At 50.9% G+C, this 23,080-nt stretch overlaps 1 protein-coding gene across 1 annotated transcript; it reads left to right on the top strand.

The window, feature by feature from the left end:
- Window positions 1-2: 2 nt before the first annotated feature.
- Window positions 3-23,080, top strand: LOC122375962 (transforming growth factor beta receptor type 3-like). Its single transcript, XM_043355580.1, has 10 exons — window positions 3-102; window positions 9,587-9,691; window positions 10,980-11,215; window positions 14,998-15,174; window positions 15,725-15,869; window positions 16,295-16,470; window positions 17,101-17,199; window positions 17,700-17,820; window positions 19,166-19,315; window positions 21,122-23,080. Exons 1-10 carry the CDS (start codon window positions 3-5, stop codon window positions 21,304-21,306), a joined length of 1,494 nt encoding a protein of 497 aa, XP_043211515.1. The 3' UTR covers window positions 21,307-23,080.

Raw genomic sequence — 23,080 nt, 5'->3', positions numbered from 1 at the left:
TAATGCTGTTCGCCGTGAAATACTCGCACGGACCACCCGTGGCCTATGTCCGGGCCGCCGCCTTCAACGAGCTGGACATCCGACTGAACGGCGGGCAGGTCAGTGGGGGCAGGTCATTGAAGGTCGCAGGGCTGAACGGACTGGCTGAGCGACAGGTCAGGTCACTGAAGGTCACAGGAATGAGAGGATTGGCTGAGAGGCAGGTCAGATCACCAGAGCCACATGGGCTTGGTTGATCGCCGCGGTCGATGATCAACTCTGGCTCGCAGCAATAGCAAACTCACAGTGACACACAAGTTTATCTCCGTGGTCGGATTAGGTAACCCTTTAGCCATGAGTAATTTCAACTCGTCACATATCTGGCTGAATTTGGACCGAAATAGCATCGTCCATCTGCGTCGTGTCATTTCATCTAGTTTAGTGCCGGCCCTGTCGGTGATACCGAACCACCACTCTGGGCGAGATGCCACTTTGCTCAGTTACTCCGAGCCCGGCGCGGCTGGTTTCGGCCGAGTGACCCGGGCGACCCAGAGAGTGCCGCCAAGGCGATCGGGTGCTCTGCAGAAAATCACCGAAACGCTCTATCGCTGGGTGATGTGATAACAACACTGCCGTAGTGGTATGCCAAGGCAGAACGGTGATGATGTGAGGTTGCAGGAAAACGGTGATTTGGGGATGAGTGGTGCATGTATGTTTGTGCTGCTTGGAGTATTCCAAGTCAGGCGGAACGATAACGCGATAGGTATGAAGTTTGTGGGCGGTTCTTGGAGGGTGTCTGGTGGATGGTTTCTCTCACCGGGCTTAGACCGGATCAGTGGAAATCACTGCAGCCGTGCTAACTGGACTGCAATGACGGTGCATGGTAACATTGCTGTTAGTGCAGGCTAGGGTTGTTCAAAAAAACCGAATTTTGGAAAAGTATACGGGCTCATGACTCGTGTGGTGAGGTATTCTTTTCTGAGTCCAACGATGTCCTTTTTTCCGAAAAATATTAACTGCTTCATGCTCCCCAAACGGCTTGAAGAGGAGGATGTTACGCCCGGCGACCGGCCGGTGTCAATAAGGGCGAGAATTCGGTGCCGCGCGCCGGCGGAGGCGCCTTATCGGCACCGCGCGCCACGACATCTACCGGGCGGCCGGCCGACCGGTGTAAGGGAATGAATGAGTGGTCTTCTTTCACATGATAGGGGTGCGCTAGCCCATATTGTCGGAGTGGAAAGTTTCAGTGCAGCATCGGTACCTCTGCCGCAGTGTTCTGTGTCGATGCCCGATGGTTCAGAAAAAAGCCAAGCAGAACTAAGAAAAGACTCAATGCTTCTGGCTAGTTCACTATAAACATCTCGTTTCGAGAATACAGCGCGGCGTTTCACGGCCGCTGCTACCAAGATTGCTGCTACCACGCTGCCGGCAGGCTGACTGACTACATCGTCCGAGTTTGCTGATATCTCCATGGACACCCAATTTGACACGTAGGCTGCTAGCGAGCAGTAATCGCCACGCACTTTGAGAATGTGGATCGATCATGGTTGTTCAATACAAAAGCGCCCGTGAAACAGGACCCAGCTGCCACTCAACATACCATATCGCTTTGTTCATGAGTCAAGACGCGAACTCTGAGCAATAACACAGCTCTTTGCACTGCTGTCGACAACTTACATTGCTTTTAGACGGTGGCTTGCAGCCCACATATGCTGTTGCCAACGGTATGCGAAAATTTGAAGTTTACTAAGAACAGCAGGAGCTGGCAATGTGCAAGGACAGAATATGGAGACCCCGACATCGACGTTAGGTTTAACCTACATTAGCACTTAGCAGTTAAAAAAAGGATGACATGCCCGGGAATGACGCGGTGGCCGCCCTGACATCGTGACGAAGTTGGGTGTGAGTAGAGACAATAGCTGGAGTACACATAATGTCAAGCGCCCATCAATCCAACCCTTCGGGCAGCAGCAGCATCAGCAGCCCGGCCATGTCCACCGATGCCGCTCAAGATCCGATCCAGAGCCGGCAGAGAGCACGGCTCTGCCCTGACCTGACACATATCCCCGGCGTGTCATGACGGACAGACCATTACCTCGCCTGTATAAATACAATGCAGGGCCTCCTCTAACATACCCACTGGGTGGGCAAATGCCCACCCAGTCGCCACAATTGCCCACCCAGTGGCGTCGATTTGCCCACCCAGAAGCAAATGCAAAAATAAAGGTCCGGCCGGACGTCCGGTACTACCTTTCCGGTCTTAAGCAAACTGGATGCTGTTTGAAGGTCAAAAAAAGTTTTCCGGTTGCTCGATATTCAGGAGCGTAGCCAGGATTTCCTCAAGGAGGGGGCTAAACGCACAAGGGCGCAAGATAACCCCCTCAAAATCCAAAAAGCCATCGGGTTGCATCCAATATTTTTTTGGATGGGGCCCAAATAAATGGAAAAAAATATTCATTAACAAACAATGTTAGAACTGAGGGGGTAAGCAGTATATGGGCCCCTGTTAGACAGGCCCACGAATAGCTTCATAGAGTCGCCAGCCGGTTCTGATGGCGGTCTGAGGACCCGTAGGTCGGATGAGGGTTCTTCAGACCGTCACAGGCCCCTATAGCCCATGAGAGCCTCGTAAGCCGTCTGAGGGTCATATAAGCCGTCTAGGGCCACTCAGACCGACAAAAGGCCCCTTGCACTTGCAGAGGCCCAGTCAGGCCGACGTAGGGCCCTCTCAGACAAACTAAGGGCCCGTTCAGGTCATTTGAGGGCCTCCTCAAACCGATAAGGGCCCCTCAAATCGACAGTGGATCCGATCCGAGCTCCCTCAAACCGATATAGGGTCAGACCAACAGTCGGAACGCATTGATTCTGTTTACACACCGTTGGACCCAAGTTGGACCCATCCCATCCAACTGGCCCCCTGGTTTCAATAGGGCCCCAAGGCTCTAAAATTGGGTCTCTCTTGGCCAAAGAATAACTACTCAGCTGTGTCAAAGGATCTGCCTCAGGGCCTTTGCGTCGCTAAGGGCCCACTGTGTCAGTCAGGGGCCCCTATGGAATAAGGACCCCTGGCTTCCAGGAGGGGCCATGGTCCCTTTGGCCCCCTCCTTGGCTATGCCACTGCAGGTGACAAACGTTCTTTCAGACGACCAGGGGGCAGGGGCCCAGGCGACCAGAACCCCAGGTGACCAGGGGCCCCCAGGCGACTAGCTCCCCCCAAGCGACCAGGGGCCCCCTGGGCGACCAGAGGCCCCAGGAAACCGGGGGTCCTCGGATGAGTGCAGGGGCCCATTGGGTAATCAGGGGCACCTCGGGTAACCAGGGCCACAGAAATGAAACTTGAATTGATATAAATTTGCTTCCGAGTAAAATACGTTTTATCCAGTGTTAGAAAAAAATATCCCGGGGCCTGTGGGGCCCCCATGGCGCCTTCTGCGCTCAAGGGAGGGGGCCATTGCCCCCGTGGCCCCTCCCCTTGGCCACGCCCCTGCCGATATTGGAGTTATCAAGTAATTGTCTCGTAAGTGAAAAGGCACGTACAATAAAGGTACAACCCTCTGCAAGCTGCGTGGTAGGTATCTTTTTTCGACAAAACCGAGAATAACGCGAATACGATAACGGTCATTCGGAAATCGTAACAGCAAGACGCGCGAGACTCCGCACCTTAGATTGGGCTTATTTTGGTATACATTTTCCATCTAGTTTGACAACAACACACAAGAGTTTATATTTCCCCCCAAAACAAACTTTTGCTTTTTTGCTACGGTAAGAGTAGGTACACATTGTTCAGTGACTGAATTAATCGAAGGGGTGGAGCATGGCGCATCTATATGCAATGTGTTCCGACCGACTGATAATCATAACCTTTGAGATATTAGGTATCGGTTTTGTCGAAATAAGAATACCTACCACGCAGTTTTTGCGGAGGGCTGCAAGTACAGCCCTCTGCAGACTGCGTGGTAGGTATCCTTTTTTTCGACAAAACCGAGAATAACGCGAATACTATGCTATCGGGCACTCGGAAATCGTAACAGAAAGATGCGCGAGACTCCGCAGCTTAGATTGGCATTATCATCGTATGCATTTTCCATCCAGTTTGGCAACAAAACCCAAAAGTTTATATTTGCCCCCAAAACGAACTTAAACATTTTGTTGCCACACAAGGCGTAGGTATGCTTTGTTTATTGATAGGCCCTATCGAAGGAGTGGAGCATGGCGCATCTATTTGCAGTGAGCTTCGACCGACTGATAACATGACTTTTGAATTATAATCAGTTTTGTCGGAAAAAGAATACCTACCACGCAGTCTGCTGAGGGCTGTACATGTAATCTGGAACGAATCGCTCGAGCATCGCTAACCATAAAACATACGACAAACGTTAACTATCATCTTATTTCCAATAATGGCACAGCTTATTTCGTCTCATCCCCGCACCCCCCCCCCCCCCCCGGTAACAGGTTTTGAAATTGGTTGAACCCCAAAACAAGTGGCTGGATCCGCCCTTGGGCGGGGAAGTGGCGAAAATTTTGCCCACCCAGTGAAAAATCCTTAGAGGAGGCCCTGATACAATGTATACAGTATACCTAACTTACCTATTTCTAAGTCTCATGTTGAGGCAAGAAGTGATCAGCATCCAGTTCTACTTCGACGAAGACTCGTATTCAGACCTGGCAAAGAGAGCACGGCTCTGCCCTGTTTCCGCGGCTTCTAATGGCCACATCGATACGAGACATCTCCAATCGTCTGTTTTACCTAACTACAAAACCAGGTTGTTGTGTTGCGATTAGCACGATACAATTGTTGCGTACAGCGTAGATATTTGTTAAATGCGTAATTAATTAGAAATAGGAAAAGTAAACATTGCCATCGTCATTCGCCAAACAGGCGATGTCAAGCATAAGTCTGTCCGTCATGACACGCCGGGGATGTGTGTCAGGTCAGGGCGGCTCTGCCCTGGGGGATGTGTGACGCGCTCTATGCCGGCTCTGGATTCGGGTCTTGAACGACACCAGCGCGGTGGGCACGGCCGGCTGCCGGTGCCGCTGCTGGATTGAGCGACACAATTGATTTATATGTGTACTCCCGCTATTGTCTCTACTCAATTCGTCACACTGTAAGGGTGGCCAAACTGTCATTCCCAGACATGTTATCTTTTCTTTCGAACTGCTAATCTAAGTAAAACAAACGTCAATCCTTGCAGCTTGATGAATAAACAAAGCGATATGTTACGCTAAGGAGGCAGCTGTATTCTGTAAACGGAATGTTTCGAGTGAATTACCCAGAAGCGTTGAGTCTTTTCTTAGTTCTGTTTGGCTTATTTTCTGAACAATCGACACAGAACAACGCGGCAGAGGTACCGATGCTGCACTGAAACTTTCCGCTCCGACAATATGGGTAGCGCACCCCTATCATGTGAAAGAAGACCACGCATTTTATTCCCTCCCACCACTGGCCGGCCGGCCGCCCGGTAGATGTCGTGGCGCGCGGTGCCGATAAGGCGCCTCCGCCGGCGCGCGGCGGCGAATTCTCGCCCTTACTGACACCGGCCGGCCGCCGGGCGTGACATGGTCCTCTTCAAGCCGTTTGGGGAGCATGAAGCAGTTAATATTTTTCGGAAAAAAGGACATCGTTGGACTCAGAAAAGAATACCTCACCACACGAGCCATGAGCCCGTATACTTTTCCAAAATTCGATTTTTTTGAACAACCCTAGACTATGTAAGGATAGCTCACCTGTTATTTTTTAAGTTTGGCGACATAACGTTGACAAGAATTAACCTGCGCCCCGTGGGGGGGGGGGGTCCGAAGCGGCCCCCCTGTCCTTTTCCGTCGATATCTCCTAAACGGCTGGAAATAGCGCCACCAAACTTTCAGTACCCCTCCGGGCATCAATTTTACACATTGTGACCAATTTTTTCCAGAAACTATGATAGGTTGGCCACAAATGACGTCAGAATGACGTCATGCTCTGCCATTTTCGACCGAAAAAGGACCTTCGCGAGAAGAGCTATCAGGCCTACAGCTTTTAAGATACAAAAAAAAAAAAAATGATAAGACATAAAAGGTGTAAAATTGAATGGGCTGCAAAACTGCTATCTCGGATTTTTGAAATTTTTGAGTTTTGACCCCCAAAAAGCATAACAGTATTTTTTCTATATTAGCCAAAAAATCCAAAAAGTTTTTTGAGTTTCGAAAAACAGGAATATATGTGATAGTACCCATCGTCTTCTATCTACATACCAAATTTCAGATCGATGTCTCGTTTTTTGGCCAAGTTATAGCGAAAAAAAAACTGTTAAAAAATGACGTCAAATTTTCAAACTCAATTTTTTGCAACTTCAGACCACGTAGGGAAAAACAAAGACCACCATTAGACTCCCCATGACGAGCTGCATCGAATCGATACCCATTTTATGCAAAAATATCAACTTCGAAATTTGACCTAATTTGACCTTACCTTGACCTGACCTTCACCAAAACGTGACCTAAGCTGGCCCCAAAGACTGCCTGACTAACCTAATCGCATTTGTCATGTAAAATGGATCATAAAACATGTATCACACGACACTTTCATATTGTGACCCCCCCCCCCAGTGACCTGACCTCTGTGAATTGACCTGGTATCAGTGACCTCAGATAGCAAAGTATGTGTTTGACGAACAATGTACCATCGATGGTTTTCAATAACTTACCAATTTACTCGATTTCACAACACATTTCTTGAAATGCCTGCGAACGGTGAAAATCCGACCTTTGACCTGACCTGTGACGTCATCGGTTTAACCTAGGTCAAGGAAATTTGGTCACGAGGTAGTTCCCCGTAGGGCTATCGAACGCCGTTTGAATTTTGAAAATCGGCCGGTAAATTTCCGAGATCTTGGGGGGGGGGGCCGAAACGCCCTCCCCCCTACGGGTGGTAGGGTCCACCAACGGGTTAGGGTCCACCGCGCCCTCCACCTACGGGGCGCGGGTTAAGTGAATTATTTCTCAGTCAGATATGCCGCGTGAAACTGCGGTGGTGGTGTTTTTGTTTCTGGAAAACCATAGAGCTAGATTCTGTGGGCTCTTATGATATGGACTCGCTCTGAAAGGTTGGATGGAAATTTTAGTGTGTCGACCATGTCGTACTTTGTAGCTAATAACTCACCTCGAATGTGACAGGGGCGGCGTCTCTTTCTTTGAATGAAGACCGAGTAGATAAGCCATATTAGGATTTACCATTGTGACACTCTGGAGATTGGCTACCTGACGACCATCCACAATATTCAGGTCGAACGGTGCCATCTGCTTTCTCATCGTGATTCTGCGAGCGGGACATTTCAATGAATTGACTTTTAAAGGGAAACCGAATGAAACGGCTTGATTTGGTGTCCTCGATCTGTCTTGGCCTTTAAAACAAGAATACCGCAGGATGAAAACTTGCAGCACAAGATATTGTAAAAATGATTATTCTTTGCTGAAACTACTTGCTATAGGTATACCTACAGTCGCTTCTACACTCTACAGTCGCTTACTATGTATAATGGTAAGCGGCTGACTTACAGCAATCTCTACGAATTGGTACTTTTCAGAGGCCCTGAAATCTTTGTCGGTATTGACGGCTTCATGTTTGCCTAACGATAAAACCTACATCATGACATGAGCAGCAGCGATTGACCATTTGCGCGTTGCAAGTGGTGTAAGACTATAATTATGAATTATATATTTAGGTGATGGGCCGTTTCACGCTACTCAACATTGTGGAAAGTGATACACGGCGTAGTTGCGGGGCTGTGGTTACTGGTCTATTTATGTGAGCACCGCTCATTTGCATAATAGATGTCCCGCAGAATGAATCGAGTTAATTTATCATGTCAATGTTAACTGTGGAGATTATACATGTAACACGCTTGAAACGGGACATGAAATGTAATTAAATGTTCATTAGATGGTATATCAGCACAACTAGCTGGTCCCGTTTTCCTTGCCGAAAACGCTCATAATGCAGCCAGCTATTTGTTTATTTTATTAACAAAGTGGTGCAGTTGCACGGACCGGAGCGGCGGGCCGTGCCAACCGGGAGTTCCACAGGGGAACGACGACAGGGGACGGACCTGACAAGAAGGGGCGGCGACACTGGACAAGATCGACACTGTGATAGCGATCGACGGTGAATCTGACATAGGAATGAGAAGTGGACGAAACCGACAGTTCATATACATGAACTACCGATGAAAAGAGCCATTGACGAAGGGAATCTTTGGAACCGGGACTAAAACCCATCTGGGAACCGCAGCGATAGGTGCCAGCGACTCAAATATGAGCTCGGCTCGCACGGTCCTGATTGTGCGGACTTGGACTGAAACATTTGATATGGGACAATCTTGATAAAAAGGCGAGCAAAACACGGTTGACCTTACTTGCAACGTCTGATATGATTAGTCAAGACAGGCGCCTAGGGATGTATCATTTGGGTACATTCATTGTACCTACAATCTACACTCTGCATACCTGCGTCAGAAGTGTACGGATTGCGGATCTGTTTACCTTTTTCAAACGCGTCACGAAGCAGTATGCATGGAAGATTGCGTGCCAAATTAATCAGGCCGTGTTTCGGGGGCTGTGGTGGTACGGCGTGGAATTTTGCATCTGCTGATGGTATGTGAGTCGTAACTTTTATTCCAATCACTAAAACAGTCCCTGTGATTTCCATAGTGTTCTGCGTCGTATTCGTGTGGACGGCGTAATGCTTATACTTGAGGGACAAAGTGCCTATCACTCACGCTCTTCACGCGTTGGAGCACGTCTCTGATACGCCCCGGACAACTGTTACCACAGCGCGTTCCCCACCGCTCCCCGGTCGCCGCTGTTCCTGTCCGTCACCTTCCACTCGGCCGGGGCGGGCGGGCCGCTCGGGCCGACCACGTGGCCCTATATTTACAGCTCCGTCCGTCGGCCGCCACTCGGGCCAGCACGGCGGTACGGCGCTACGGCCGGCGGCCAGCTGCCGCCGGACGGCTGCTCAGAGACCGCTGCGTTTGTTTAATGGCTCGGCGCGATGTGTGGAGAGATAGGAGCAGCATGGCGGGCCGCTGCGAGCCGCGCTCCCCGCCACTCAGGACGTGGTTTATGCGAGAAAATCGAGAATTTTATGTTCGTTTCAGCTCTGCCACTTGTAGAACGATAAACAAGAATGTGGACATAATTCACACCATCCTGTTGCTGAGCCTAAGACCGAAGATTCCATCAGCTGTTTTGCATGACATGTTCTTTGACGTTCACAGTTTCAAGCGTCACGCCTTTTGGAAGTCGGGCAGGCGATGATTAATGTTCGGCAGATGCGGCGTACGCTGTGAAAACGGTCGCTATGGTCGCCGTGGCCCCATCGTGTGTATCGCCATGTTTCTATGACAACTTGGACCATTTGTAGATGTGTGTGTCGCCATGGGCACATCCACTGTCCGGCTATGTCCCGATTTGTAGCATGATGTGCCGGTCAGTAACTTACTTTGTAGCCGTTTTAAGCTAACATTTAACAGTTGTCAGCCGCCTCTCTGCGCTCCCAGTGCCTTCTCAGGTGACCCATGGTGACCTGTGACCTCAGACCTGACCTGTGTGTTCTGTCCCTCAGATGACAAGCTGTCCGAAATCCTGCCGGCGGACGATGCCTCTCGAGTGCCGCTCCGCGAGGCACCAGTTTCGGACGCTTCTCACCCTCCGCCTGGCGACGGCGCAGGTAAGAGCGTGTCAATCTCACCCAAAATGTCAAAAATAAAACAACCCAACAAAGCGGCAGGTCTCATTTTTCCTCACACTCCGTCTCGTGCGGCTACTAAAGAAGTTTCGGTCAATTTTTCACCGTGCCCTAAAACGTTAGCAGGCGTCGGCTTAGCTCAGTGTCTCTACGGGAGGTGTTTTGCAGCCTCGGTGTGGTGGTTTACTCCGTCTGGAACCTTGCACTCATTGAGTCTGTTGCATCACTGTCTGGGACCCGGGTGGTGTCTGCACAGAAGGCGGACCTCTGTTCCCTCCCGGCTCCCGGTCAGACACTCCAGCGGCTGACTGTATCGCTCACGACGGCTTGGTACTGTCGTTTGCGACGGTCGACGAACAGCTGGACAGAGTGAGCTCAAGATTACTAGTGCAGCTCACCGTCGTACCCTCTCAAAGATCTGGGCCGGTTCGACAGTGTGCTAAAACTACACGGCAATCGGTGCAGTGTTTGCCTTGCACTCGGGGCTCGTTTGTGATATTCGGTGGCACACAAAGCCCGGCCGTTCACCGAGACTCCGTACAGTATCTACATCGCTCCCCGCAGTCAGCTGGGACTGATAACCTGCGGGGCCCCACCACCAGAGGCTGGTGCGCACCTCGTGGCCCGCCGCCGGAGGCCACCGAGCCGTATGCAACACAGCTGTGACGAGGATGTCCGCGGGAGACGCTGAGTTAGATCGCCAGTGTGGCTGTTTGTTTAATTAATTAACTCGCTGTTGTGACTTAATACGGGAGATATGGCCAGCGAGCGTCTGACAGTGAGCACACCTGGGGCGGTGCGGGGTGGCGGAAGGATTAGTCAGGCTGTGCGCTCAGCTGGGTGGTCCAGGAAAATCGCCTGTAACATCTGCAGATAGGTTAAACTGGCGTACCTACGGCGACAAGGTAGACGGCAATAGCATATTGTTGCGCGTTTAATTATATTGCTCTATTTCTTGTGTGTCTAAAGTGCTAAACGGTGATTTGTTCCGAGAAATATGCCAGTCCCTCTCCTCTATGTTTCCGGTCAGCTTGGGCAGAACCATTGCTGTCTGTCTCCGTCCATGTCTCCTCTTATTTCGCTTGTCTCTGCCTCTGTCTATGTCTCTGTCTCATATTTCTGTACCTACCCACAAGGATTGGTCAGTTCTGCGTAGGCGCGGCGCCCGGTCAGCTGCGTCGCCCCGTCTCCGTCTCCTGTCTCTGTCTCTGTCTTTGTTTATGTCTCCTCCGTCTCCTTGTCTGACGAGTGCGTCTCCTGTCCCACACAGGCTCGGCGTCTGGCCAGCTGCGGCGCTCCGTGTCCGTCTCCTGCGCGGGCGGCCGTCTGACGGTGGCCGTCCCGTCGTCTGACGCGGATGCCGTCTCTGTGAGTCTCCTGCACCTGGACGACTGGGGCTGCTACTCACACCGGAACGGCACGCATCTGGTGGTCAGCGGGCCCCTGACAGAGTGCGGTACCGGCCAGCGCCGCGACAGGAGCGGAGCCACCGAGTACTTTAACACGGTACGTGACACACAGGAATGCAGAAGTAAGATACAGGGGCGGAAGGAGTTAGGGGTAATAGGATTCATGTATGATACTTAGGACCTACAGCTGGAGGATCAGCATGGTCGTAATACGTGCTGACGTTGGCAGGCGGCAGCCCTCAAGGGTTACAACTCAATGAGATCAAGGCATATCCGTGCAGAAGATGATTTTCTGTTTCATGAACGGATAATTTTCAAAATTAGGCTTAGTATTTCTTAAATCATTTGGAGCTCGTCTCTATCCTTAAGCTCCTAGTCATGCTATGTGGCTTTCGAACTACTCAGCAACTCACGCCAGATATAGGTAATGAAAGGAAATGTGGATTGTGCAAAAGAAGTATTGTGCTGGGATAAGAAGCGCAATCATTTCTCTCCCAGTTAAGGCTACGACGTCAAGCCTATGTGTCAATGACACTGTTTCAAATATACCTACTGTAAAATTGATGGCCTGCAAACGGCTGTCCGTCCGATCGGGCCGAGCTATATTAATCGAGTGCAACGCTGTCTATTTACGGCAACACGGTGGCTGATATCATTAGCATTAGACGCGGCATATGCCGGCTGCTGACACGTGGACACGGTGACACGTGGATACGGTGACACTTGTGACACGTGTGACACGTGTGACACGTGTGACGGGTGTGACACGTGTCACATGGCTGATGAGCGGGGATACTAGGGGGAATGTGAGATGTGATAGAAATGAACGGACAGAGGAGACCTGAATGTCCTTTTTGTGCAGTGTAGATATAGTCGGTACACTTTGGATGCAGCATTGCAGAATGAAGGTTCATCCCGTAAAGGCCTGGCTACACTACGCGTTTTTTTGCGTGCGTTTTTTGTGGGTTTGCGTTTTTTGTGTAATATCGTTCTAGAAAAAAAAAGTTATAAATAATATAACTTTTACATTAGTTACATAAGAAGTTAACATAACTCTTATATTAACTAAAATGCAAGATAAAAAACATCACAAAAACGTAATGTCGTTTATTTTTCTAGAACGATGTTACGCAAAAACCGCAAACCCGCAAAAAACGCACGCCCGGAAACGCATAGTGTAGTCAGGCCTTTACAGTTGTTTGTAATAATTGTTGTGTATTGGGTATCGTCGAAGAAATATATAACGCAGCTACCCGAATTCTGCTATCGCATGCATGACAGACGGGGATTTATTCGACATATCAGCCAATAAAAGTGAAATCTGATTCAGTCTGTCGGGTTCATTGGGTACACGGTGAAAATATTGTCGTGGCAGCAAAGCATCGTTAGGAACGGTGTCGGTTTGTTTATTCAATTGACAGCAAAACACGTTTTATACATCAGCGTACGACAAGAAACAGCCAGGTAATAGTTTCCAGTGATTACCTATTACAGAGCATAGTTACATTGTTTTGCTCTTCGAGGATAAGTCCATTCAGTATTTGGTATAGATGACTCATTCGTTCCAAGGGCAGCACTGGACAGATAAATTCGATTTTGTCAGCTGATGAGTTATGTCCTCGAATCGGTTGATCGGGCCACTCATGCTGTCTTTTTGCAGCAGAGAGCCATTTTCGCTCAGTCACTTGAGCGCACGTTTCGCAGAACGTATCGATAAACATGCCGTGCGATGATTGAAATGTTTGCCGATCGGTGTTTTGACACAGAGGGCGTATCGATGTTAGTGCCGCGCCGAGCACTTAGTGTGACATGGTCCAGAGGTGCACTCTGTACCCTGAGCTGACATCAGAGGCGCGCAGAGGGGCAACGCACTGCCGGGCACGTGATCGGCCGCGGACGGCAGGCGCCCGCCACGTGACCTTTAGCCCCCGGGAGAGGTGCGTTTGTCTTCCGCGTACTTTTGCGAAGTTGCAATGTCCTGCGTAGTGCTCTACAATTTGCTCTGGCAGTGTAGTGTGCTTCCTTATTAGGAGCCTACGTAGGGGGCTCGTTGAACCAGAAAGGCGGAAAGAACAATGAGACAAGTCAAATAAGACGAGTTACGCCGTTATTCTGGCTTCTGGGTAAGGAAGATGCCAGAAGTTTTGCATCCCTTTACCACTAGTTAGAAGTGAAAATACAATTGAAAACATTATCCACGAGTTAGAAGTTAAAATACAATTGAAAACATTATTTATTTTTAGTGCTATTTTTGCATCTCCCTCTGTGCTGTGCTCTAGCCTGGCGTGTTTCTCGGGCGCTAGTGATTGGTAGCCTTGTTAACATAGCGGAGGCTGGCTGAACGGGACGGCCAGACACGGGGCTGACGTATTGTGATGTGTGAGGGTCGCGAGACACGCGGTCGACAGGCTCGGTGCCCTGGTCGCCGTACAGTGTGCCAGTGGTGACCTGCCGGGGCTGGTCCGAGTGCAGTACTGCAGTAGTGCTGTAACGGTGCCTATCCAATGTGTCCCAATGGACTTATGGGGAAAATGCGGAAATACAGCGGCGTATAGCGGTCTCGGCTTGGATGGAAATGGAATGCGGGGCAATGGTTCTGCATATTGAAAGCTATACCCGTGCCTTACCGGAACGATGTTTTGGTTCGGTATGGTGCTTGTATTTGCTAAACTTGACCAGACATATATGATTTCAAGCTTTTACGACTAGACATTACAAGGTAGGAACGTTTTTCGGCTACTAGTCGTTTATTGTTTTCGTTTCTCGTTATTGTTTTCGTTATTGTTTTCCCACGAAAACAATAAACGACTAGTAGCCGAAAAACGTTCCTACCTTGACCAGACATATTTTGCATGCCGCTTATTCCCGGCGTTGCACTTTCTCCATGATGGTATATGTGAGCATTAAAATGTCGTTCATCTGTACGGCACCTACCTGCTCCGAGGCGCAGTGAAGGTAACGTCCGAAAGGCACGATATGCCTCAGAGTAAACGCCATAGGCTCCGGCTAAATATAGGCATCCACAGCTGCAAACGTTTGCACATTCCAGCTGTGGGTTCATAAGCTCTTACACAGCCTCAAATAACCAACACTCTGTCCTAAGCATTCATTGCAAACCTATCAACACGAATGTGCAGCCTTTCATTTCTCCCTGAATCTTTGCCTGATAGCTTCATGCCGTCTTGGCTTCGACAGGTGCTGCTATGTAACAGTAGATCCGGCAGTGGATACGGGGCATTAGGTTGGCAGCGTGCATCTATCGGATTCTGGACGCTAATGGCATTCTACCGGTTTTCCCAGAAATACCTACGCTGTCTTCCCACGCTGTCAATAAGGCACTTACAGCATTAGCGGCTATTTTCTCACAGCTATTACGGGAGCGGGCGTGCACGGCGCTCGGAGCCGCGTAATGGCCGCACTTTCGGAGTACTACACAGTGACTGAGGCAATCCACCTGGTAGTGAAGAGCTGTTCACTGCTGCCGGTCGGGAGCACGGCGTGTGATATTGGGCTGTTCCTTCTGAACTAAAAAACATTAGATTAACAAGGGATTTCGTGTCAACGTTCTGCTTTGTACAGTGTACACAGCAATATGCCTTATAAATCTACATACCCTTTTTGGGTATGAAAACGGCAGAGCATGACGATGTTACACACTGTCTAAAAAAGATATAACACTAGCAACTGAACCGTCAAGGCTCAAGGCTGTGATCTTCAGCCTGCTCTAAAAGTCGTAACTCAGTGCAGGCTTAGTTCGCTTTGCTCCCACTCCGTCCCGACTATGACCCATTCTCTGACTCTGCGGTCCGACTATGACTCATTCTCTGGCTCTGCGGTCCGACTATGACTCACTCTCTGACTCTCCGGTCTCCGTTTCAGGTCCATTTCGTGGCGGCCCCTCTGCCGGAGGATGACGAGGATTTCGAGGGCTCCGGAGCCGGAATTGGCGGCGGCGACGGCTCCCTCAGCTCCTGGCCGAGGCCACAGCGGACCAGCGGAGGCTCGGTGCCGCTCAGCTGCATACCGCCGCAGGCAGAGCAGCCCAACGCCGACCAGGTGCGAGCGCCTTCAGCGGTGGGTCCAACGAGACCTGCCAGAGCGTGTGCGGCTATTTTATTATTGGTATTTTTTTTTTTTGTCATAGGTACGCATGCGTTTTGAACTACGAAGTTCGCTAAATTAACCACAAGCTATACCTGTAGAGGGCATTGATAATAAAATGATATACTTGAAAGTGCTTAAAATACTTTTGGGCGGCACTCCCACATCATCCAAAGGTGGCCCGTCACAGAGCTTTCAGATCAGGTACCGGAATTATGTTGACCCGTCTTGACGTGACCTGTGACGTCAGCGGCTGACTGCCACAGTCACATACCTATCGTGCCATCCATAGTGTGCCGTTCAGCACTCTCTGTGCATCCACAAAATCACTCGGCATGCATCCACTACATCGCTATTTATGCATCCGGTATGTCACTCAGTTTGCGGTATGCCACTGTACCCCACAGCTCGTGTTTAAGTCCGACAAGGCCACCGCCCGTGCCGGTCCGCTCGCTCCGTGCATCCTCGTTCCTCAAGTGACGTCAGCGACTCCGCGTTCTTACAGGACGTCACGCTGGACATTGACGAGGTGGGCGCAACCATGTACGACCTGGAGCTGGCCAGCGACCCGCAGTTTGCCCGGCCCGTCGAGCCCAACGTTCAGGTGGCCGTCTCCGAGACCGTCTACATCAGGGCCACCCTCTTCATGGGTGAGTGAACAAGTCGTGATCCAGGCGCGTGCATTGGACTGATCTGAATATCGTTGTTTCGTGACAGGTTGGGATTTTCCTGAACTGCTTGCGCTATGTTTAATAATGAGCTGCTTAACGAGTTTCCTTTTTATTGTTGAGTTACCTCGATATGGGTTTTCAAGCCACGATTTCTGTTGTTAGAATGTGATTTTTGCTGCTGGTGCAGCGTATCTGCACGTTATAAAATGCCTACACTGGCGCTGTAAATCCAAGTAATGCGCTACGCCGATAACTTAATAATGTTTTCTTGCAGACCGGGCAATGGCTTATCTAGACGAATTAGCCTGACCTGTCTCTCCCCCATTTCGTCATACCGACTTGACCTGACCTGCTCTCCTGACCTGACCTGACCTGACCTGACCTGACCTGACTGGTCTGCTCAGCGCCGTACCTGGTGCCGGTGGCGGAGCAGTGTTGGGCGAGCGGGGCGGCCTCGCCGGCCTCTGCGGCCGCCTCTGCTCAGGTGACCCTGGTGGACGGCGCGTGTCCGGCCCGCTCGACGGTGACCCGACTGACGGGTCGCGACACCTCCTCCCCGGCGGCTGTCTACAGGGTCCAGGTGAGAGTCCACAGGGCACCGCACTCCGGCCACAGGGCATCGCTCACCGGCCATCGGCTTCGGCCGCGGCGGGCGGCACGAAAACACGCCGAGTAATTGTGCAAAAGTTTTTAGATTGTGGCGAAAAAAGCAGTGCATGCTACACATGAATGTAGTTATCCCTACAGGCCTCTGCGGAATGCGGGTTATAGGGCTTACGCTGGGATTTTTACTGCACGAATACCGTTTGCAATTTGGCCAACGGATATTCAAGGTCTTTGCCTTGGTAGAGGTCGGTATTTTCAAGTGTAATGGAGTCAAATTCGACCGTTATGGAACTGACAGCCAGTGTCCTTCAGGCTCAAGAGGAAAACACATTGCTCGTGAACTTTGTGCGTGTTTTAAGGAGTTCATAGCTTATTATTCAGGCATTTTCTGGCTAGGTGCAACATGGTGCAACGTTAGCTACGTTCTTTACTGTAATTAGCAACGAACTCCAGATTTTCTCTGGTTGCCTTTGTTGTTAAAGGGATCTGAAATTCATTTGGCGAGCGATATGGCCTAACCCGTCCCTTCATCCGGTTACCAGTAACTGAGGCACAGTTGGGCTAACTTGACTTGACCCTACTCCTTTTCCCCTTTTGCCCGCAGGTGACCCGCGAGTTCGCCGCCCTGGGACCATACTACCTCCACTGCCGGATCGGCGTCTGCGCCACCCCCGACTCCCCGGCCCGGCAGCACATTGTGCAGGTGAGTGCAGCGCCGCCCCGCGGCCACCCGCCGAACTAACCGGGGTCGTGCTGACGGCGCACCGCGGCTGCGGCACAGAGTCGCCGCCCGACCGACGACATGGAAAGTCCATTATGATTTGCAGCTGATGCGGACTGAAAATATCACTTCGATGATGTGCGGACGGGTGATTTCTCGGGAGCGGTAGTTCTTTAAATGTTTGGGGCGCCGGCGGCATCCTACTGTGGATACCGCTGGGGCTATGTTCGACAAATGGGGACCAGTGCTGAACTGGACCCCAGCCAATGTCGGCGCCAAGACAGGATGTTGTCGAGGACTATCGTTCATAGGAAACTGCACCATCCAGTCATTCAGTGACCTACAAAATGTATCGCGGCATTGTACTAACTTTGCTAGGATTTTGGAGCGGGACCACATGATCCGTCCCTTGACTGATGAAGGATCCGTCTCTTATTTTCTTCCCTTTCTTCCTTTTCTAACAGTTGATCTTCTGTTCTCAGTGTCTTGAGGACCCGGTGGGTCACTGCTCGGCCGCTGGCGTGGCGTCCCAGACCTCAGGACGGCGTTTGGCCTCAGGACTACAGGTCATCAGCAAAGGACCCTTCTTCACCTCACTGTCAGGTTAGTGGCCGGGGGAAGCGCTGTGACCGGTTATGAGTCTGGGCTATCAGCGTCGCTAAAACATGACCCTTTGGCAGTCGACACTGTCAGAGGACGCCTTGAGACTAAGGAAGTTAACTAGGCTGTCATACTATTGCTGCATACTCCTTGGTCAATCTCAGTTACTGGATCAAATACAGACAAGTAGCCGAACTGTGGATCATTAATTTCCAAAACCTTTGCGATCAGCCCGGTTAGGTTCGTGGAGAATTGTTCAATAGAAAAACAGCTGTCAGGTCATCAAAGCCATCTAGTCGAGATATCCCGAGCCAACGCAAAACATCATCTATCACACTGAGATGTATCTCAAGGTCTGTGAGGCATTGAGAATGATACGTCCAAGCTGCTGGAGGGCTGTTTGTTTTGCGATTATGTGTAGGTCCGGAGTTCGTGACGAGGCCCCGTTTGTTTACTATTGACCACCCTTGCACAACCGTGCGGATGTTGTGTTTTCGTTGTTGTGCATTCATGCAGCGAGCGTGCTGACTGGCTGATGACTAAGGCTGGTCACCGAAAACTGGTAGCAGTAGTTTTATCGCCTATTACATGTGAACGCCAATAGACACGAGCAGGATTCATGAGGAAAGTTCGATGAATCTGCGTTAGCTCGACTTGGTTTTGCAGTGATCCCAACAGTAGGATCTAGGATCATTTCGCTAGCAACAAGAACGGCTAGCAATAGCTTTTCCCTGCTATTCGCCCACGTACCTACGCTTGATAAAAACAGGTGAAGCCGTCTACCGGTTCCTTCTCACATCGCACTGACACGGGCTTACGGACCACCACAAGAAGTTTTATGGTGGCATGAGTTCCTCCGAGCTGTGTGGCTTAGGTACTCCAGTTGCCCTGACGACACGGAACACTGGCGTGCCGGTTCGGGGAGCAGCCGTACTACCGGTGTTACAAGTCTTATCCAGTGAGACGATTCCTGGCCGCCTGGCCTCACCTGGCTCGGGAGAAATAAAGCTCTGTACAGCTGTGGTGCAGGTGTTTGGCCAGGTTCCCGGTGTGTGGATTACTGTGTGATGGTACACGTCAACACCACGACCTTGGCTTGGTCTGCATAGCTGCTTATCACCGAGTCTGGTCCGATCTACGACACGCATCAAGTTCTTGCGCATGGACTGTCTGCATAGCTCACCACTTGCTATATCATATCCATTATCCACCCACCTCTAGAACCGCTAGAACGATATTCCCAGTAAATATACGACTGGTCCACTGTCAGCTTCAGGTTTAATCGACCGATATGCTCCCCTCTGACTTTTGACCCAACTGACACGTACTTTACCCCTGTGTATTACAGCGGACAGCGACGGGGACGGGGACGCCGCCGGTCGGCGTCCGCTGCCTCCGATGGGGGTGTCGCACGAGACGGTGGCCGGTATCGGGGTAGCGGCCTTTCTGCTGGGAGTGCTGCTCATGGGCGGCGTGTGGCTCATACACACCAAAATCGGTACGTGGAGGGATCGGGGGTATGGCGCTTAGTCTTTACCTGGATGTACAGACTACTAAAGGGGAGGTAGGGTGTTGCACCGTCGCTATGCTCTTACATCTGAACTGTTTTCCCGATGTACAGGGTGATCGAAAAAAAGTGTCACCCCTAACTTAAAATCTACATAACTCGCGACTGGTAGGTCGGATTACTTCGCGCCAGGCAGCATCGGAAAGAGCAGGCAATTTTTTTTTTCTCAATTGAATGTATTCATGATTGTTTTCTATTCCAAATCATGTCCCCAGACCCCATGGGCTCAAAAACCAGTCAATGTGCGGCTTTCACGTGAAACGAAATTCACCGAACGGGAACGGACACCGCTGAACGAGAACAATGAGTATCGTAACTCAACATGACACATACCTTACACATTACACATAGAGTGTATGTATGTTGTTCACTGCAGACTGTTTCTCAGCTAACCTTAGACTCGTTTCTCAGCTGACCTTAGGCAAGGCAGACTTTATCAGATCTTCCTTGCAAACATGCGGCCTCATTATTCACAAATTCGCCGGTAACTAGCGAAACATTGCGACAACCTGCACTACCGGATTATCAATTTTATGCAGCGGTAACCATGGAACAGTTAAGAAAAATGCTCACGTGAGCTGTCACGTGAGCTGTCAAATCAAAAACTCTGTCAAAAGTACAAATTCGCACAACCAAACTTTTGAACACGCCAAATTGCGTCCTTAACATACTTTTTGAATAGCTACATCTTCGTTTGCGGCATAAACCATGCATATTTACATCCATTCGAAAGGAAATTGTATGCTCTTTCTTATGCTGCCTGGCGCAAAGTCGCACGACCAACCAATCGCGAGTTATATGGCTTTTAGATTAGGGGTGACACTTTTTTTCGATCACCCTGTAGAAGAAGAATATCACGTTTTGTCGGTTCGCTCTATAGCGGTCCTTGTGTAAGATGTGACGTTTGGTAGTAGGTATGTAGGTACTGGTGTCGGTCATAGGCCGTAAGTATGTCTAAAAAGCCAACTGAGTGCCAATTATATAACCTGAGTCGGTCTTTTGCGGTAGGTAGGTGTGTCACCGCTGATGGCCCGTCTAAAATATAGCTCCCTGCTGTGCTTGACACTCCCCTGCGGGTGCCACACTTAGAGAGCAGTGATGGCATCAACAGTCACGAGAGCACTCCAGCAGGCTCTGAGCTCTGCCTTTTTATTGGAGTTAATCGGATTACTTTGATGCCACCCAGATGGCCATTAAGCAGCGAGCCCAGCGTTATCGCTCACGGCCGTCGATTTACGTTAGGTGGCTGATATCGCTGATTCAGAGAAGTTAGCCAGAATGATGACTGAAATTCTGAGAACACGTCTAGCCGGAGTCGGCTATTTTTAACGTATAAATCTCTCTGGGCTGCTGACAGATGCTGTCAGGATGAATGATTCATTTCTGACTGAGATCCTAGTCCCACGTCGGCTTTTCCTTTGAGCCTGCTCTGCTCATGGATTAAGAACTTTTGACAAAATCCACCTGGGCTGTTGCCAGGTATAGAAACTGAAATACTAGCCCCTGCACGGTGTATGTCATTACCTACATCGTTGTTTCGTGTTAGCGGATTAAAGAACTTAGTTGCTTCATCCCTCATCGTCGTTTTGTGCCCTAGGTACCAATTCAATTCATTCAGTTACAATTCTGCCCTATTGTTGATGTTATTGTCTCGCTATCCCCGTTGCCTCGATCCCTAAGCATACCCCTGTCGCCCTGAGGCTGACCACCCCCCCCCCCCTCTCCCCCGTGTTGCAGGTCCGACGAAGCGGCACCACTTCCAGGCAGTGCCGCAGAATCCCGGTCTGGAGCCGGTGGGCGGCAGTGCTGGCGGGGGCGGCGGCGGCGGCGGCGGCGGCGGCCAGTCGGCCAACTCGACGCCCAACTCGCAGACGCCCATCATCCTGGCGGGCCGCGCGGCGCCGCCAGCCGTCGGGGTCTAGCCGCCGCCAGCCGCGCTCCACCGCGCTCCACCCAAGACATCCACAGTACAAATGTTGTTACCTCAGCAAGTTTGGTTTGTTCCTATCTGTTCTCTGCCATTCACAGTCATTGCGAGAGCCGCCCTGCGTCGGGGCGTTGGCGCCTGGCGGGCCGAGCACCCGGGTACGGCCAGCGCGAGCTCCAGGGGAGCGACTCTAGCGCCGCCACGCGGCCGGACGCAGTACTTACCACCTGTCGATAGACGCGTTTACATAGGGTTTGTTGCAAGCTTATATCTCCGTCCGTGATGTTGCAAAATATGCCAATGGTGCTGAACAATTTACAAAATGATCCCCTCTAAATATTTGAAGACCACTGCATCGAAATTATCGCCAAATTAACGAGCTAGAGCCTCGTCAAATATGCTATGTAAACCGGGTTAGAGTGTGAGCTTGATCACGTGACCTGAGGGTGGGGCCTGACACACCGCAGGGGGCTGGGGAGGAAGAGGGTCGTAGAATGCAGCGCCCAGTATCTGAGGGCGACCGTTTAGCGGGAGGGGGGGGGGGGTCTTAGTGTGCGACCAGATGCATATGCGGAGTGCCGAGCTCCCGCTCTGCGCCTGAGCCGCGCTGGTCAAGAAGATCAGTGCGCAGTTGTATTTGTGCATTTCACGTGCGTGGCGTGGGTAGTACGCGAGCCGTTGTGTAGAGTTGTTGGACGTGAGACTGAGTACCTGGAGTGGCCGTGCGCGACGCGATTTAATCACGGTCGTTACTAGGGGCGCGGAGGTCTGGCGCTCGAGCCACACGGGTACCGTCGCACGGGACGGAGGGCGGGGCGCCCCCTGCAGAGTAGGGCCGCGCGCCGCCGCTAGAGGACGGACAGTTTAGTTGGCCGGCCCGTGGGTGGTCGTTTTAGTAGGCAGTCTCAGCCGGGACCGTAGGCGGGTGGGCCTGTGATGCCATTAATCACATACGTAATCGGTGACCATATCTGAGGGAATTTCGGCGGCCTGTCGCGATCCCGCTCCGCTGGAGGAGCCATCCGTTGACCCTCCGTGCCCTGGACGGTCCGGATCGGAAGTGCTGCTCAACTAGCGGCCGCCCTCTTGGAGAGGAGTTAGAATGCACATATCTCGGTCGAGCTGGCTGGAGGTTGGAGGGGCGAACCGCCGGGTCTAGTTAACCGCTCGGACGCTGCGCGAACGGTGCTTCCATGCTATCCTACCACCTACCTACCTATCGTCTAACCAGGGGCGCGTTGACTGTTTACCTCCCGCTATCGCGCTGCGCTGCGCTGCTGGCTCGGTATCGCGATTTGCTCACGTCTTCTTGTATGTTACGATCTGCGCGGCGGGCGTTCTCCACAAGGGGGGGGGGGGCTGTCAGTCATTATTCGTTCTGCGTCTGTGTTGGTGTCGCTCTCAATTGCAGAGGCCGAACGCCATAGGGAGTTGTCAGCTCCCATGTCCTTATTCTGGGCTACCTTGTCTCCGCCAAATACGTACTCTGTCCAGGGCATCCCCGTAGAGCCGGCATTTACTGAATAATGGTGTCGCTGCTAGAATATCGTGACCTCCTATGCTTTTACAATGCTCTTGTTGGTTTTAATCCTTGCTTGTTGAAGGAAATCACTTATTGGAAGTGATGTAGGCCGGTATACCTCCATAATGTTCGTAAAAGGCATACCTCCGGTAGCAATGGTTGAATTTTTATTGTGTATGATGTCCCCGTTTTGTTCACTGTACATTATGGCAGTGAATCGCATAAGAATATGTCAATGCGAATCAAG

Source organism: Amphibalanus amphitrite, unplaced genomic scaffold (genome assembly GCF_019059575.1).
Source record: "Amphibalanus amphitrite isolate SeventyFive unplaced genomic scaffold, NRLGWU_Aamphi_draft 001970F_arrow, whole genome shotgun sequence".
NCBI classification, from domain to species: domain Eukaryota; kingdom Metazoa; phylum Arthropoda; class Thecostraca; order Balanomorpha; family Balanidae; genus Amphibalanus; species Amphibalanus amphitrite.
Note: the sequence above shows the minus strand (reverse complement) of the source record. Positions and strands in the feature narration are given on the sequence as shown.

What these genes read in the sequence shown, in the direction of transcription:
- LOC122375962 (XM_043355580.1), top strand. Translation starts at nt 3, where the DNA reads ATGCTGTTCGCCGTGAAATACTCGCACGGACCACCCGTGGCCTATGTC. An exon ending in CCACCGAGTACTTTAACACG is followed by an intron (nt 11,216 to 14,997) that starts GTACGTGACACA and finishes TCTCCGTTTCAG; the next exon opens with GTCCATTTCGTGGCGGCCCC. An exon ending in CGGCTGTCTACAGGGTCCAG is followed by an intron (nt 16,471 to 17,100) that starts GTGAGAGTCCAC and finishes TTTTGCCCGCAG; the next exon opens with GTGACCCGCGAGTTCGCCGC.